The sequence below is a fragment of the Raphanus sativus genome, chromosome 1 (genome assembly GCF_000801105.2).
Source record: "Raphanus sativus cultivar WK10039 chromosome 1, ASM80110v3, whole genome shotgun sequence".
NCBI lineage: Eukaryota > Viridiplantae > Streptophyta > Magnoliopsida > Brassicales > Brassicaceae > Raphanus > Raphanus sativus.
Window position 1 is genome coordinate 7,837,722 of NC_079511.1, and position 15,734 is coordinate 7,853,455.

Consider the following 15,734-nt stretch of genomic DNA (forward strand, 5'->3'; position numbering starts at 1 on the left):
GATCCTGAACTATCTCAGCTAGCGCTTGAAGGGCTCGTGTTGTGTCCTGTAGTGCCACTTGCAAATCAACACGGCTGAGTGGTCCTTGAGGGATGGCAACTGATCCAAGTTCATAAAGGGATACACGACGTGGTGCAGTTCTGGAGCTTGGTGTAGCAGTTCGTGGAGCAGGTATCGGAGCAGGAGATGCCTGACGGGTTGTCCTTGCAGAGCTTCTCTTTGGTTCAGCTTTAGCTGGTCCCTTTCCTTTCGCTAGTCTCTGCTCATAGATCTCGCCCACTCGTTTATCCTTCTTGTAGAGAACCGGACGTTGGAGCTTGTCACTGGGATAGGATGGAACCGCCTGCTGACTTTGAAGGAGTGCCATGATCAAGCGAGGGAAGATCAACCAGCGGGCATCATTGACTTGAATCACTCCAAGATTAAGAATCTGTCTGAACATCATCTTCCCCAAATCAACACGGACTCCATGAGCCATCTTGTAGATCAGTCTTGCTCTCTCAAGTGAGACATATGTCTTGTGAGTCGAGGGAATCCAGTTGTATGCAGCTATGATCATCAAGGCCCCGTAGCATGGAGTAAGGTCCGCTGTAGTGAGACCATCCCATTCTGTCTTTGTATCTCCGGTGATGAAAGAAGCTAACTCAGTTACCGAGATATCATCCAACGTTGCGGCTTCCTCCTCTTCTTCCTCAGTAAGTGGTTCCCAATCTATGGCATTATTGAGGTGCGCAGGCGAGAACTTGTACTCTTGTCCCCGTACAGAGACAACCACTTCATCAACATCCGCTTCAGCTTTAGTACTCGGCAGACCTGCATAGAACTCAGCTACAACTTGCTCAATATACACTGCAAGACTTGAGACAGTTGATTCCATAGATCCTTTCTTGATAACGGCCAAGTAACCCCACTGATCAGCTTCCTTCATATCCACCGAACGCTCAGCAAGTACTTTACGCTTAAGGAACTGATCATACCTTTTCTTGATGAGAGGAGACATTGGTTCAGCACTTTTGTCACCAGACCTTCTAGATCTCAGCCGAGGCGAGGCTCCTGCTTCCTTAGCCAAATATGGAGACTTGGCTGCATCTTCTGGTGTGAGAAACTGAGATTGAGTTGGTGTACTCGACTCCCCTGTCTTCCTCTGTTTTGCAGAACGCAACCCTAATCGCTGCAGCACTCGTTTCTTTCTTACTTCCTTCTGTGAAGCTTCAACATCTATGGGTTCGTCATCCACCGGCTTGCCTGACTCAGCCTCGGCTCCACTCTGTTCCTTATCGTCCTCAAAGACAACCAGCGGTAGAGGAGACTCATCCTTCTCTTCCAATGATTTATCAGAGACTGGCACATCTTGAATGTCAGCATTAGGAGATCCAAGTTGCGGTTGTGGATCTGCTTCAGGTACTTTTGCTGTTGGTTCTTCCCTAAGACCCGGAGTTCTTTCATCGCTATCCTCTGAAGCAGCTTTCTCATTCGCGGTGTTGAACGAGTCAAGCTCCTCAGTAACCTCAGGTAGAATATCAGAAACGGGCATATCGTTTCTCGGCGGAGGCGATTCAGGTTCACCATCAGTGAGTGACCTTCGACTTTCTTCAGGCACTGCATGTGCCTCTCCCTTGGATGATTCGACTTGTTGAGCTGCTTTCTTTGCTTTCACCATGGTAGATGTCGGTTTCTGTATGAGAATCGTGTGAGAGATGAAGAGAGGCTGCGAGATTGAGCTTCTTAAGCACGATGGAGATTTTCTAGGGCTTGTTCCCCACTACTTCCCTTAACGGAATAAAACTGAATCAACTTTTCTGATATTGCAGATCTGGTCCCTGACTTTTTATCCTCTCCTTTGCATGCCTACAACATTTTAATTTCTCTCATCCAAACACACAAACATTAGGCACATTCGTGAATTATTAATGTATCATCAGACTTTCAAGATAGTAATAGAACACAAGTCACAACTCGCAATTGGCTGAATCAAGATTACTATAAAGCATTAGATCAATTCAGTTCAGTTACCATTTGTGTGAAGTGCTTCACGAGTTGCCTCAGTGCTTGATTCAAGCTGCACATATAACTCTTCCTAGATCTTATATTCTGGTGCAGCCGATTGTCTTTTTATGGCTAGCTTTCACATTGATATGCCTTCATCAATGCTGCCGGTTTTCATTCTTTATTCTCGTGCTGTGAAACCCCTGTTGTTTCCCATCATGAATCTATCAAATTTTTTTTTTTATTTTCTGAGCATCTTTCTGTATCATTGCTGGCTCTTTTTATTGAGAAGGGGGGGGCCACAGATTGACGTGAAACCTGTACCATTACAACATTGACGGCATATCAAGCAGCTCTTTTCCACAGCGTTCTCGGGTTCCAAAACCAATCTGAATCATATGTACATCCCGAATCAGCACCTGCACTATTCTCTGCACAACTTGACTCAACAATCAAGATTACACACACCAATTGCATTTCTTAATGTGATAAATCGATTAAATTCAAGAGATTTAGTGAATATATCAGCCAACTGCAAATCAGTAACTACATGTTCGATTACTACCTGATTGTCTTCAACTAATTCTCTGATGAAGTGGTGCCTTATGTCAATGTGCTTCGTCCTTGAATGTTGGACCGGATTCCTCGAGATATCAATTGCACTTTTGTTGTCACAATACACAAGAAAGGGACCCGATTGCATTCCATAATCAGCTGACATCTGCTTCATCCAGATAAGTTGTGAGCAACAGCTACCCATGGCAATATATTCTGCTTCCGCCGTAGAGAGTGATACAGAGTTCTGCTTCTTGCTCAGCCACGAGATAAGATTGTTTCCAAGAAAGAAACATCCTCCACTGGTACTCTTTCTATCATCAGCACATCCTGCCCAATCAGCATCACAGTATCCCACCAAGTTCTTGTTGGAATTCTTCGAGTAATACACGCCCAAGCTCTCTGTTCCTTTGACGTACTTGATGATCCTCTTAACTGCATTCAGGTGTGATACCTTTGGCTTAGCTTGATATCGTGCACACACACCGACACTGAATGACAAATCCGGTCGACTCGCAGTTAAGTACAATAGACTGCCAATCATCCCTCGATAGAGCTTGACATCCACATCTTCTCCTGCTTCATCTCGTGCCAGCTTCAGTGATGTACTCATGGGTGTCTTAGACACTTTGGAGTTCTCCATACCAAATCGCTTTACCAAACTGTTAGCGTATGCACTCTGAGATATGAAGACACCTTTCTCTGACTGAGACACTTGAAGTCCAAGAAAGTACTTCAGTTCACCACACATGCTCATCTCAAACTCTTGAGTCATATTCTGAACAAACTCATCCACCAGCTTCTGTGACGTGCCTCCAAAGATAATGTCATCCACATAGATTTGAACAATGATTATCTGTTTCCCAACTTCCTTGAAGAACAGCGTCTTGTCTATACTCCCTCTGATGTACTCCGCTTCTAACAGAAACCTTGTGAGTCGTTCATACCATGCACGCGGTGCTTGCTTCAACCCATATAATGCTTTCTTCAGTCGATACACATAATCATGATGCACTGGGTCCTCAAATCCCTTTGGCTGCTCAACATAGACTTCCTCCTGAAGGACTCCATTGAGGAAAGCACTTTTCACATCCATTTGATGCACTTTGAAATTCAGAATGCACGCCATTCCCAGAAATAACCGAATGGATTCCAATCTTGCAACTGGGGCAAAGGTTTCTTCAAAGTCTACTCCTTCAATCTGTGAGTATCCTTGAGCTACAAGCCTTGCCTTGTTACGAACTACTTCTCCATGCTCATCAGTCTTGTTCTTGAATATCCATTTAGTGCCAACCACGTTTACTCCTTTAGGTCTAGCAACCAGTTCCCACACATCGTTCCTGGTGAATTGCTCAAGTTCTTCCTCCATTGCGACAATCCAATATTCATCACGTAGTGCTTCAGTGTGTGTCTTAGGTTCTATTGATGAAACGAAACATGCGAACTGCACCATTTCTTTAAAGTTGATCACCTTTCCACGCGTTTTTCGTCCTTCTTCAATTCCTCCAATCACATCAGACTTCGAATGATTGCGATGAACTTGCTGAATCACTGGTTGCGGTACTGTATCTGAGATCGGACCTTCCTCAATGACTTCAGTCGCAGCTATGGATGATCCACCTTCTTCCTCTTCATCTGATCCCATGTCATCACCTACAACCACAGACAAATCATCAAATACAACATTAACTGATTCTTTAATTGATTCTGTCCGTTTGTTGTAGACTCGGTATGCTGAACTAGACTGTGCATAACCCAGAAAAAATCCTTCATCACTTCTTGAGTCAAACTTCCCAAGGTAGTCCTTGTCATTCAGTATGTAGCACCTGCATCCAAAAACATGAAAGTAACTAAGATTAGGAGTTTTGCCTGTCCACATCTCATACGGTGTCTTTGTTGTCCCTTTTCTGACATACACACGGTTGATTGTGTAACACGCCGTGCTGAGTGCTTCAGCCCAGAACCTCTTGGCTATCTTGTTACCATGGAGCATTGCTCTTCCCATTTCCTGTAGAGTTCTATTCTTTCGTTCAACCACTCCATTTTGCTGAGGTGTCCAAGGTGCTGCAAACTGGTGAGCTATTCCTCTTGATTCAAGAAAGGTAGTCATGGCTTCATTCTCGAATTCTCCTCCATGATCACTGCGTATCTTCTTGATTCCTCCCTTTTCATTTATGTGTTGAAGCGCCCAGATTTTGAAACTTTCAGACACTTCTGACTTTTCCCTGAGAAAACGAACCCAAGTGAACCTGGTGTAGTCATCCACTAGTACAAACACGTACTTCTTTCCTCCGATACTCTCGGTTTGCATAGGACCCATGAGATCCATGTGAACTAGATCCAATGGTGCCTTTGCCTGAACATCTGGTACCTTTTTGTGTTGTATCTTGACTTGCTTTCCCTCATTGCATGCACCACACACAATCTTGTCATCGATCTTGAGTTTGGGTACTCCTCGAACCAAGTCGTTGCACACTAGATTCGTTAGATTCCTGAAGTTCATATGTCCCAAACGTCTGTGCCATAGATCAATATTCCCTTGAGCTGACAAGCACTTAACCTTCTTTTCCCACATGTAGCAGTTATTGCCAGATCTCACACCTTGTAGTACTGTTACACCATGTTGGTTTATGGCACGACAATCAATTGCTGAGAAGCACACCGTAAGTCCGTCATCACACAGTTGACTCACGCTGATCAAATTAGCCTTTAATCCTTTGACAAAGTAGACATTCACCAATTTAGGTACTTCTGAGTTACACGTTGTACCTTTGCCTTGAATGACACCACATCCTCCATCTCCAAAGGTTACCTTTCCTCCTTTTACCTTTGACACTTTGTCTAGATACTCAATGTTTCCTGTCATGTGTCTAGAGCATCCACTGTCGAAGTACCATGGTTCCTCAGATTCAGAATCACTTGACACTCGCGCCATGTTACATCGTATGGTACTTCTCGGCTCAGTCACTATCTTAGGATACAAGTCGGTTTTCTTCATCCAGCCTCGAGAAGTCTTCCCTATTCTCCAAAACTTGTGTTGTCTCCATACTTGTTTGACCCGTTCCAGATACTTGTAGCAATATCTCTTGTAATGGCCAAACTTCCCACAGAAGAAACATCCACTTATCTGAGCTGGAGTAGTTTGTGTCTTAGCTTCTTCAGTATGCGCAAAACCTCCAGACACAAAGCGTGTTGTACCTGTTGAGCTATTCTGTCTTCCAGTGTAACCAAGTCCCATCAATGAGTTTTCAGTTCTTCCACTGCTCAGAATCTTGTCAAGTTGCTTGGTTCCCGTGAGCATCTTAATCTTCCGATATTGCTGATCTAATTCAGCTTGAAGATCAGCTGCTCTCTTTCTTTCAGCCAGTAATTCTTCTCTGAGCTCGTCTGCTTGCTTAGACAGGACCAATTTTTCTTTAATCAGATTCACACTTTCCTTAGCCAACTCAGCTTCTCTGTTGAGGTCATCCTTCAACACTTGTACTTCAACTTCCAGTCGTGCCTTCTCTTTAGCCAATGCCAAATTCTCCGTTCCCAGCTTCACTAGCGTCTCTCGAACTTCCTTGTAGCTTTCATCTAAGTCATTTTCTTGCTCAGCCTCACTCTCAGATCCTGAGTCACACTCCACGATTCCTAGAAACGCCACAAAGTTGTTCACTTCCTCTTCACTTTCGCTTTCGGACTCGCTGTCATTGATTCCTATCATGGATTTTTCTGGCTTTCTCCTACCATCCGACTCGCACTCAGCTTGAGTGTGTCCATATCCCTTGCAGTTATGACACTGAATCTCTCTTCTTTTCACTGTGGGACACTCAGTTCGAAAGTGACCATACCCCTTGCATTCATAGCACTTAGCATCATTCTTCCTGTAGTTCTTCTCTGGCTCAGACGTCTTCCTACCTTGGCTAAACTTCTTCTGCCCATTCTCCACTTTTCGTAGAGCTCTATCAAACCTTCTGACCAGGAGACTCACAGGGTCGTTATCATCCATAGGCTCCTTTTCAACTGATGCAAGCGCAATTCCTTTTTCCTTCATTCCACCAGACACACCAGCTACTTCCATCTCATGAGCTTGTAACATTCCAACCACTTCATCAAATGTCATCTCGTCAGTGTTACAGGAGACGGTCATAGCTGCTTTGTATGCCATGAACTTAGACGGCAGACACCTCAGGAACTTCTTCACAAGTTTCTTCTCTTTGTATTTCTTCCCAAGCGTAAGTGCTTCTTGTGCTAGTGAGCTAATCTTTGAGCTGAAATCTCCAACAGATTCATTATCCTCCATCTTTAGCTCTTCAAATCTTGTTGCAAGCATATCCTTTCTAGAACTCTGAACCTTTGAGGTTCCTTCAAAATGCTTCTGCAGGATATCCCATGCATCCTTTGCTGCCTCGCATCCTTGAATTAGTTCAAACTGCTTCCTTGCTACACTGCAATGTATGACAGTTAGTGCACGAGCATTGAACTTAGCCATCTTGTTCTCATCATCAGTCCAGAGCTCCTCCAGTTTTGGAACGTCTGTTCCATCCTCGGCTCTTGCAACAGGTGATTTCCAACCAGATTCCACAGCCTTCCACGCCAATGGGTCAATACCCTTGATTGTAGCCTTCATGCGCGCCTTCCAGAATCCATAGTTTCCTACTTCAAGGATCACCTTGGAACTTATCACCAACTCGCGATAGCTATCCATCTTACTCCGCAGGATCTACCTGTTTAAATAAACAAAGCACAGATACCTGCTCTGATACCAATTGTTAATGTAAGATAAGCAAGCTACGCTATGTAGAACACACAGTAGTACAGGGTTATTCAATTCCAAGAAATACGACTATATTTATTCTTTCAAAAGCTCTTACACGTTCTTCTTAAAAGCAATAAATCAAACAAGCTCAAGACAAACCTCGACTTGTTTGCTAGTCAACTCGTTCAGAGATCTAAGACAGACTCTAAACCACCTAAGCTCTTAACCCCTAGATGCTTTGCTTCTCCTTCTTAGGACGTACAAAACTCTCTATTGCTAAAAGCTCTCCCTGTGTGTTAACAGGCAACACAGTGCCAACGCCTCCTTTATATATTTTTGAGGAAGCCCTAGATCTAATCTATCTACCCAATGGAAACTTTCCATTTCTTCTACTTCAGCGAATAAGCCAATCTTCCTTTTCTCTTTAGATCGATTGCTTCTTCTTCAAGTCTTCCTTTAATGTCCCTCTTCATTAAATCTTCTTTTAATGCATCGATCTTGATACGTGCTTCTCACGAACCACCTCTCTGATGTAGTAGTTCATGTCACACTTCATGAACTACTTCAGCTCTGCTACAGCATCGTCTTCCCATACACCTTCAATTCTTAATCCTTTTTTACTATCTCTACCCCTAAAAAAAAACCATTGAGAATCTCTCATCCACATGCAATATGTTCATCACTGAAACATCATAATTTATTATCATATCATCCTTCATCATAATAACAAGACTAGCAGAATATACAGGTTTCAAGTTGGAGGAGTGGTGGCCATGAATAATCTATGCATGTTCATTTGTTGATTATTCAATAATGCAAGAAAAGAAAAGTATATCGGCAAGTCTCAGCTCTTTATGGCCTGGCCTTTCATGACTTGCAGTTTTCTTCTCGTTCTTTTCTTACCATACAGTCCTATGTGGTTTGTTTTCACTGGATATCACCTCTTTTTACTTTATAAATTGAGACAATGCCAGCGTGACCTGTTCTTGCCCCCGTGGCACCTTTCACCTGTCGTTTTATTATTATTGTGGGGTTTACATCTTTTTAAGTCTTGCCTTTGCTATAACTTTTTTTCTTTCCGTGACATTTCATCTACCAAAGACGATTGTCAATTATGACCACTAATCAGCAAGCTATTCCAGTTTATGAGATTATAAACTATAATCAAGAATCATGATAATATATGATCACCACAAATCAGTTGCGAATTACATAATCTAAAAGTTAAAACAGGTTATATACCAAAAAAAAAACTAAACTACACTCTGTTTGAAATGAACTCTAATACCACTTAAGAACCATTTTTAGAACTGATTTTGATGCTTATGTCATAAAACATCCCATCAAAATCAGTTCTAAAAAATATTTCGTAAGTGGTATGTTTTATCAGTGTGTTATTATATGTTTTCTACCGGATCTCACATTTCACATCTTTTTGTATAACTCATTATTTTATTATATTATTTGAAAATAAAAACTTTATATAATCTCTCCATTGTACAGATTTCTATTCACATATCACATTGGTAGCAAAATTTATTACTCTCCCCTATCACAAAAGTGAAGAACCAACATGACAACAATATACGGTACAAATCCGACAGCAGCTAACGACTTAGCCCCAAAACTGGAGTACATCACACGCACCAACAACAACCACCACGTAAGACCCGGCCTGGCCACGCGCCGCCCATGGAAGCAGATGCTCGACCTACGCTCCTTCCACTTCCCGCGTAAGCTAGCCTCAGTGATCACCAGAATCAAAACCAACATCGTCTACTTCCAAACCAACTACACCATCGTCGTCCTCTTCTCAGTGTTCCTCAGTCTGATCTGGAAACCCTTCGCCCTCCTAATCCTACTGCCCCTTATCGGTGCGTGGCTGTTCCTCTACTTCCTCCGCGACGAACCGCTCACTGTATTCGACCGCGAGATCGACCACCGTGTCGTCCTTATCGTCATGTCTGTGGTCACGCTCTCGGTCCTTTTCTTAACCGATGCAAAGCTCAATATTGCCGTGGCCGTTGTGGTAGGCGTGGTGGTTGTATTGTTACACTCAGCTGTTAGGAAAACCGAAGACATGTACACAAACGGTGATGAAACCAGTCCTTTACTTCCCCAAGTATAAAATGATCTTCGTTTGCTATAGACTATATCACATATGGTTTATTTGCATTAAGGTTTTTCAAATCTATCGTCACCATTGTTTATTAGTTTTTATTGTTTGTTTGTTTTCTATTCTATGTATGTTCTGATGACTAGATTTTTTCTTTTAACTATGATGTCTAGAATATTAAAACAAGAAAAATTAAATGTAAAGCTTCAACCGTCCCTGCCAGTAGGTTATCACACTGGCTCATACATAGATACTGGCTGTAATATCGTCTATGTAATGTTTCTCATGATTTTTAATAGTATAATCAATCAGACAAAAAAAGATAAAATCTACTAATAATAGGAATCCCAAACAATGTTGAAAAGTTATGAATTTTTATAGAAATTTTATTTTTTGTTAAAAATTGTGTCTTTTCATTATTTATTTAAATATTTATGTATTAGTTAGTATTTAAATTGAAAACATGTAATTATTTAAATGAAAAGTTGTGACTATTCATATATGTATCATTTCAAAATAACTACTTTTAAATTGAAAATATATGACTATTTAAATTGAAAAATTGCAACTATTCATATAATTATCATTTTAAAATAACTACATTTAAATTAAAAATTTGTGACTATTCATATATATAGAAAGTTGCATCTCTTAATCTTTTGTACAAATATTTATGTATTTTCGTTTTTATTATGCTTTTATCTATTTATTAATATTTCATAAATATTTGTAACTTTTTATATCTAAAAATCAGTGTATTAAAATGAAAAATTAAATCTTTTGAGTTTTATACATGAAAGTTTCATCTCCTATATGTTTTACATGAAAAAACCCTAACATTGTTGAAAAGTTGTGTATTTTTTTTTTGTTAACCCGGATGTCCGGATTCCCGTAGGAACCCGACTAGCGCCGACCACCGCCCCCACAATCTGAACCACTAAGGGTCCGGAGGGTTTTACGGCAGCGGCGGCTTCCCGGAGGCCCGGAGGGACTATGTGAAAACCCCGGTGGCCAACGCGAATCGAACCTGCGGAGAGCGTATTGGTTGTTACCTCAACTCGCCTCTAGGCCAACTCGTGTTAGTTTTTAAAATTAAGCGCGGTTGCCGGGGGAGCGAATTAAAAATTGTGTATTTTTGAATAAATTTTATTTCTTGTTAAAATTTATATATTTTCATTATATTAAGGTGTGTCTTTTTATTGTTTGTTTCAAGAGTTGTTGTATAAGTTAGTATTTAAATTTTATACAAATATGTTTGTTTTCAAATTTGTATATTACACATATCTAATGATTTCAAATTTGCATATTACAAATATGTTTGTTTTCAAATTTGCATATTACACATATCTAATGATTTTGTAATACTAACTAAATCAAATTAGTTTAAGAGGCGTTCGTACTTCTTCGTTGACGACATAATAAAAGATATATTTTTATTTAAAAAGATTTTAATCTTTCAAAATATATTTTTTATTTATTATAAAGTTATATAATTTAAATTTTAGAGTAAGTTACTTAAATTAATAAAAGATGTATAAATATTTTGGTATGAAAACATATAATTATTTATACAGTATTTTCACTCTATATCCAAACTTTTTTTTGGAATGTCATAAGGCCATCTGCATTGAAGTGTGTTAGCTGAGGTTCACACGCGAATCGAGAAAAAAAATGATTATAATATAAAACAGTGAAGACCTAGTCCCGGCGCGCTCCTTTCGCGTGAACCCGGATCGTTACTGTTTAGCGGGCTCCACGCCACGTGGCGGCCTGCTATTGGTCACTATTTTTTTAAAAAAAAAAAATCAAACGAAAAAAAAAAAATTAAAATTATCAAATTATGAACCCAAACCGGGGTTTATTAATGCGCTTGCCCTAAGACTTTCTAAGAAGTTCTTAAACTGTATTTGAACGTCACTACCGTATCCATTGGTTTGTTTCGAAGCAATTTTGAGAGATTTTGGAGTTATTTAAATGCATAACTGCATATAATTTTCAGAAATCCAGAGTTTTATGAACTTGATGTGATCGTCATTACCCTACCCACATGTGCATTTTAAACAACTTTGGAAGATTTTGAATTTTTTGAAATGTATAATTGCACAGAATCTTCAGAATTTTATCTATTGATTGAGAACTAGCTATTGTGATATTGAGCTCATCTTTTCAGAAACGGTAAACATTTTGATTAACTTTCTAATGCCACCAGTTTGAAGAGAATCGGATCCTTAGTCAAAAGTTTTGATAATTTTACTGAAGAGTGGTCGTTTGACGAAAAGGAAACTTAATATCCTAAGCCATCTGTCATAAGACTTCTTTGGAAAGTCATAAGACTTCTTTGGAATGTCATAAGACTTCTTTGGAATGTCCTGAAACGTTCCTAAACTGTATTTAAATGTCATTACCCTATCCACTGGTTTGTTTCGAGCAATTTTGGGAGATTTTGGAGTTATTTAAATACATAACTATACAAAATTTTCAGAAAGTTCAAAAATTTCAGAGTTTTATGAACTTAACAAGTTATGATAGTTTTACTGAAGAGTGGTCGTTTAACACACGAAGAAGAAACTTAATATCGTAAGACATCTGTGGACATTGCACATAAGGTTGTGGAATATCACACATCCTTAGAATGTCATAAGACTTCTTTGGAATGTCATAAGACTTCCTTGGAATGTCCTGAGACGTTCATAAACTGTATTTGAACGTCATTACTGTATCCACTGGTTTATTTCGAACAATTTAGGGAGATTTTAGAGTTATTAAAATACATAACTGCACAAAGTTTTCAGAATTTTCAGAAATTTGAGGGTTTTATGAACTTTATGTGATCGTCATTACCCTGCCCACTGATACGTTTTAAGCAACTTTAGAAGATTTTGAGTTTTTTTTTTGTAATGTATAATTGCACTAATCTTCAAAATTTTATCTATTGATAGAGAACTAGATATGGTGAAATTGAGCTCAACTTTTCAGAACGGTAGAGATTTTGATTAGCTTTTCAATGCCACCAGTTTGAGGTCAATCGGGGTTCTTAGTCAAAAGTTTTGATAATTTTACTGAAGAGTGGTCGTTTGACGCGCGAAGAGGAAACTTAAGATCGTAAGCCATCTGTGGACATTGCACATATGGTTGTGGAATGTAAGCAGGCATCCTTGGAATGTCATAAGACTTCCTTGGAATGTCCTCAAACGTTCCTAAACTGTATTTGAGCATCATTACCCTATTTTGGTTTGTTTCGAGCAATTTTGGGAGATTTAAAAGTTATTTAAATTCATAACTGCACAAAACATTCAAAATTTTCAGACAGAGTTTTATGAACTTAACAATGCCACCAGTTTGAGGTCAATCGGAGTCCTTAGTCAAAAGTTATGATAGTTTTACTGAAGAGTGGTCGTTTGACGTACGAAGAAGAATTTTAATATCTTAAGATATTTTTGGACATTGCACATAAGGTTGTGGAATGTCACCAGACATCTTTGGAATGTCATAAGACATCTTTGGAATGTCATAAGACTTCCTTGGAATGTCCAGAGACATTCTTAAATTATATTTGAACGTCATTACTGTATCCACTGGTTCGTTTCGAAAATCTTTGGGAGATTTTGGAATTATTTAAATACATAACTGCACAAAAATTTCAGAATTTTCAGAAATTTCAGAGTTTTATGAACTTTATGTGATCGTCATTACCCTGTCCACTGTTACGTTTTAAGAAACTTTGGGAGATTTTGAGTTTTTTTTTGTAATGTATAATTGCACATAATCTTCAAAATTTTATCTATTGATAGAGAACTAACTATGGTGAAATTGAGCTCATCTTTTAAGAAATGGTAGAGATTTTGATTAGCTTTCCAATGCCACCAGTTTGAGGTCACCCGGGGTCCTTAGTCAAAAGTTTTGATAATTTTACTGAAGAGTGGTAGTCAGACGCACGAAGAGGAAACTTAATATCCTAAGCCATCTGTGGACATTGCACATAAGGTTGTGGAATGTAAGCAGACATCCTTGGAATGTCATAAGATTTCTTTGGAATGGCATAAGACTTCCTTGAAATGTCATGAAACATTCCTAAACTGTATTCAAACGTCATTGCCCTGTTTTGGTTTTTTCGAGCAATTTTGGGAGATTTTGGAGTTATTTAAATTCATAACTACACAAAACTTTCAGAATTTTTAGAAATTTCAGAGTTTTATTAACTTAACAATGCCACCAGTTTGAGGTCAATCGGGGTCCTTAGTCAAAAGTTATGATAGGTTTACTGAAAAGTGGTCGTTTGACGCAAGAAGAGGAAACTTAATATCCTAAGACATCTATGGACATTGCACATAAGATTGTGGAATGTCAGCAGACATCCTTGAAATGTCATAAGACTTTTTCGAAATGTCATAAGACTTCCTTGAAATGTCCTGAGACGTTCTTAAACTGTATTTGAACGTCATTACTGTATCCACTCGTTTATTTCGAACAGTTTTGGGAGATTTTGGAGTTTTTTAAATACATAATGTCTAAAATTTTCAGAATTTACAGAAATTTCAGAGTTTTATGAACTTTATGTGATCGTCATTACCCTATCCACTGTTACGTTTTAAGAAACTTTGGGAATTTTTGAGTTTTTTTGTAATGTATAATTGCACATAATCTTCAAAAATTTATCTATTGATAAAGAACTAACTATGGTGAAATTGAGCTCATCTTTTAAGAAACGGTAGAGATTTTGATTAGTTTTCCAATGCCACCAGTTTGAGGTCACCCGGGATTCTTTGTCAAAAGTTTTGATAATTTTACTGAAGAGTGGTCGTTTGACGCACGAAGAGGAAACTTAATATCCCAAGCCATATGTGGACATTGCACATAAGGTTGTGGAATATAAGCAGACATCCATGGAATGTCATAAGACTTCTATGGAATATCATAAGACTTCCTTGGAATGTCCTAAGACGTTCATAAACTGTATTTAAATGTCATTACCCTATTTTGGTTTTTTCGAGCAATTTTGGGAGATTTTGGAGTTATTTAAATTCATAACTGCACAAAACTTTAAGAATTTTCAGAAATTTTGAAGTTTTATGAACTTAACAATGCCACCAGCTTGAGGTCAATCGGGGTCCTTAGTCAAAAGTTATGATAGTTTTACTGAACAGTGATCGTTTAACGCACGAAGAAGAAATTTAATATCCTAAGACATCTGTGGACATTGCACATAAGGTTGTGAAATGTCACCAAACATCCTTGGAATGAAATAAGACTTCCTTAGAATGTCCTAAGACGTTTCTAAAATGTATTTGAACGTCAGTACTATATCGACTGCACAAAATTTTCAGAGTTTTCAAAAATTTCAGAGTTTTATGAACTTTATTTGATTGTCATTACCCTGCCCACTGGTACATAATTTGAGTTTTTTTGTAATGTATAATTGCACATAATCTTCTAATGCCACAAGTTTGAGGTCAATCGGGGTCCTTAGTCAAAAGTTATGATAGTTTTACTGAAGAGTGGTCGTTTGACGCACGAAGAGGAAACTTAATATCCCAAGACATCTGTGGACATTGCACATAAGGTTGTGGAATATCAGCAGACATCCTTGGAATGTCATAAGACTTCTTTGGAATGTCATAAGAGTTCCTTGGAATGTTCTGAGACGTTCATAAACTGCATTTAAACGTCATTACCCTATCCACTAGTCTGTTTCGAGAAAGTTTGGGAGATTTTGGAGTTATTTAAATGCATAACTACACATAATCTTCAGAATTTTATCTACTGATAGAGAACTAGCTAGGGTGATTTTGAGCTCATCTTCTCACAAACGGTAGAGATTTTGATTATCTTAACAATGCCACCAGTTTGAGGTCAATCGGGTCCATAGTCAAGAGTTATAATAATTTTACTGAAAAATGGTCTTTTGACGCACAAAGAAGAAACTTAATATCCTAAGACATATATGGACAATGCACATAAGGTTGTGGAATGTCACCATACATCTTTGGAATGTCATAAGACTTCCTTGGAATGTCATAAGACTTCCTTGAAATGTCCTGAGACGTTCCTAAACTGTATTTGAACGTCATTACTTTATCCACTAGTTTGTTTCGAACAATTTTGGGAGATTTAGAAGTTATTTAAAAACATAACTGCACAAAATTTTCAGAATTTTTCAGGAATTTTTGAGTTTTATGAACTTAACAATGCCACCAGTTTGAGGTCAATCGGGGTCTTTAGTCAAAAGTTATAATAGTTTTATTAAAGAGTGATCGTTTAACGCACGAAGAAGAAATTTAATATATTAAAATATATGTGGAAATTGCACATAAGGTTGTGGAATGTCACCAGACATCC

The 15,734-nt window shown here is 38.7% G+C and overlaps 1 protein-coding gene across 1 annotated transcript; it reads left to right on the plus strand.

The window, feature by feature from the left end:
- Positions 1–8,787: 8,787 nt before the first annotated feature.
- LOC108834363 (PRA1 family protein F1) lies at positions 8,788–9,743 on the plus strand. Its single transcript, XM_018607697.2, has one exon. The coding sequence runs from the start codon at positions 8,856–8,858 to the stop codon at positions 9,408–9,410; it is 555 nt and encodes a 184-aa protein (XP_018463199.1). The 5' UTR covers positions 8,788–8,855; the 3' UTR covers positions 9,411–9,743.
- The last annotated feature ends 5,991 nt before the right edge of the window (positions 9,744–15,734 follow it).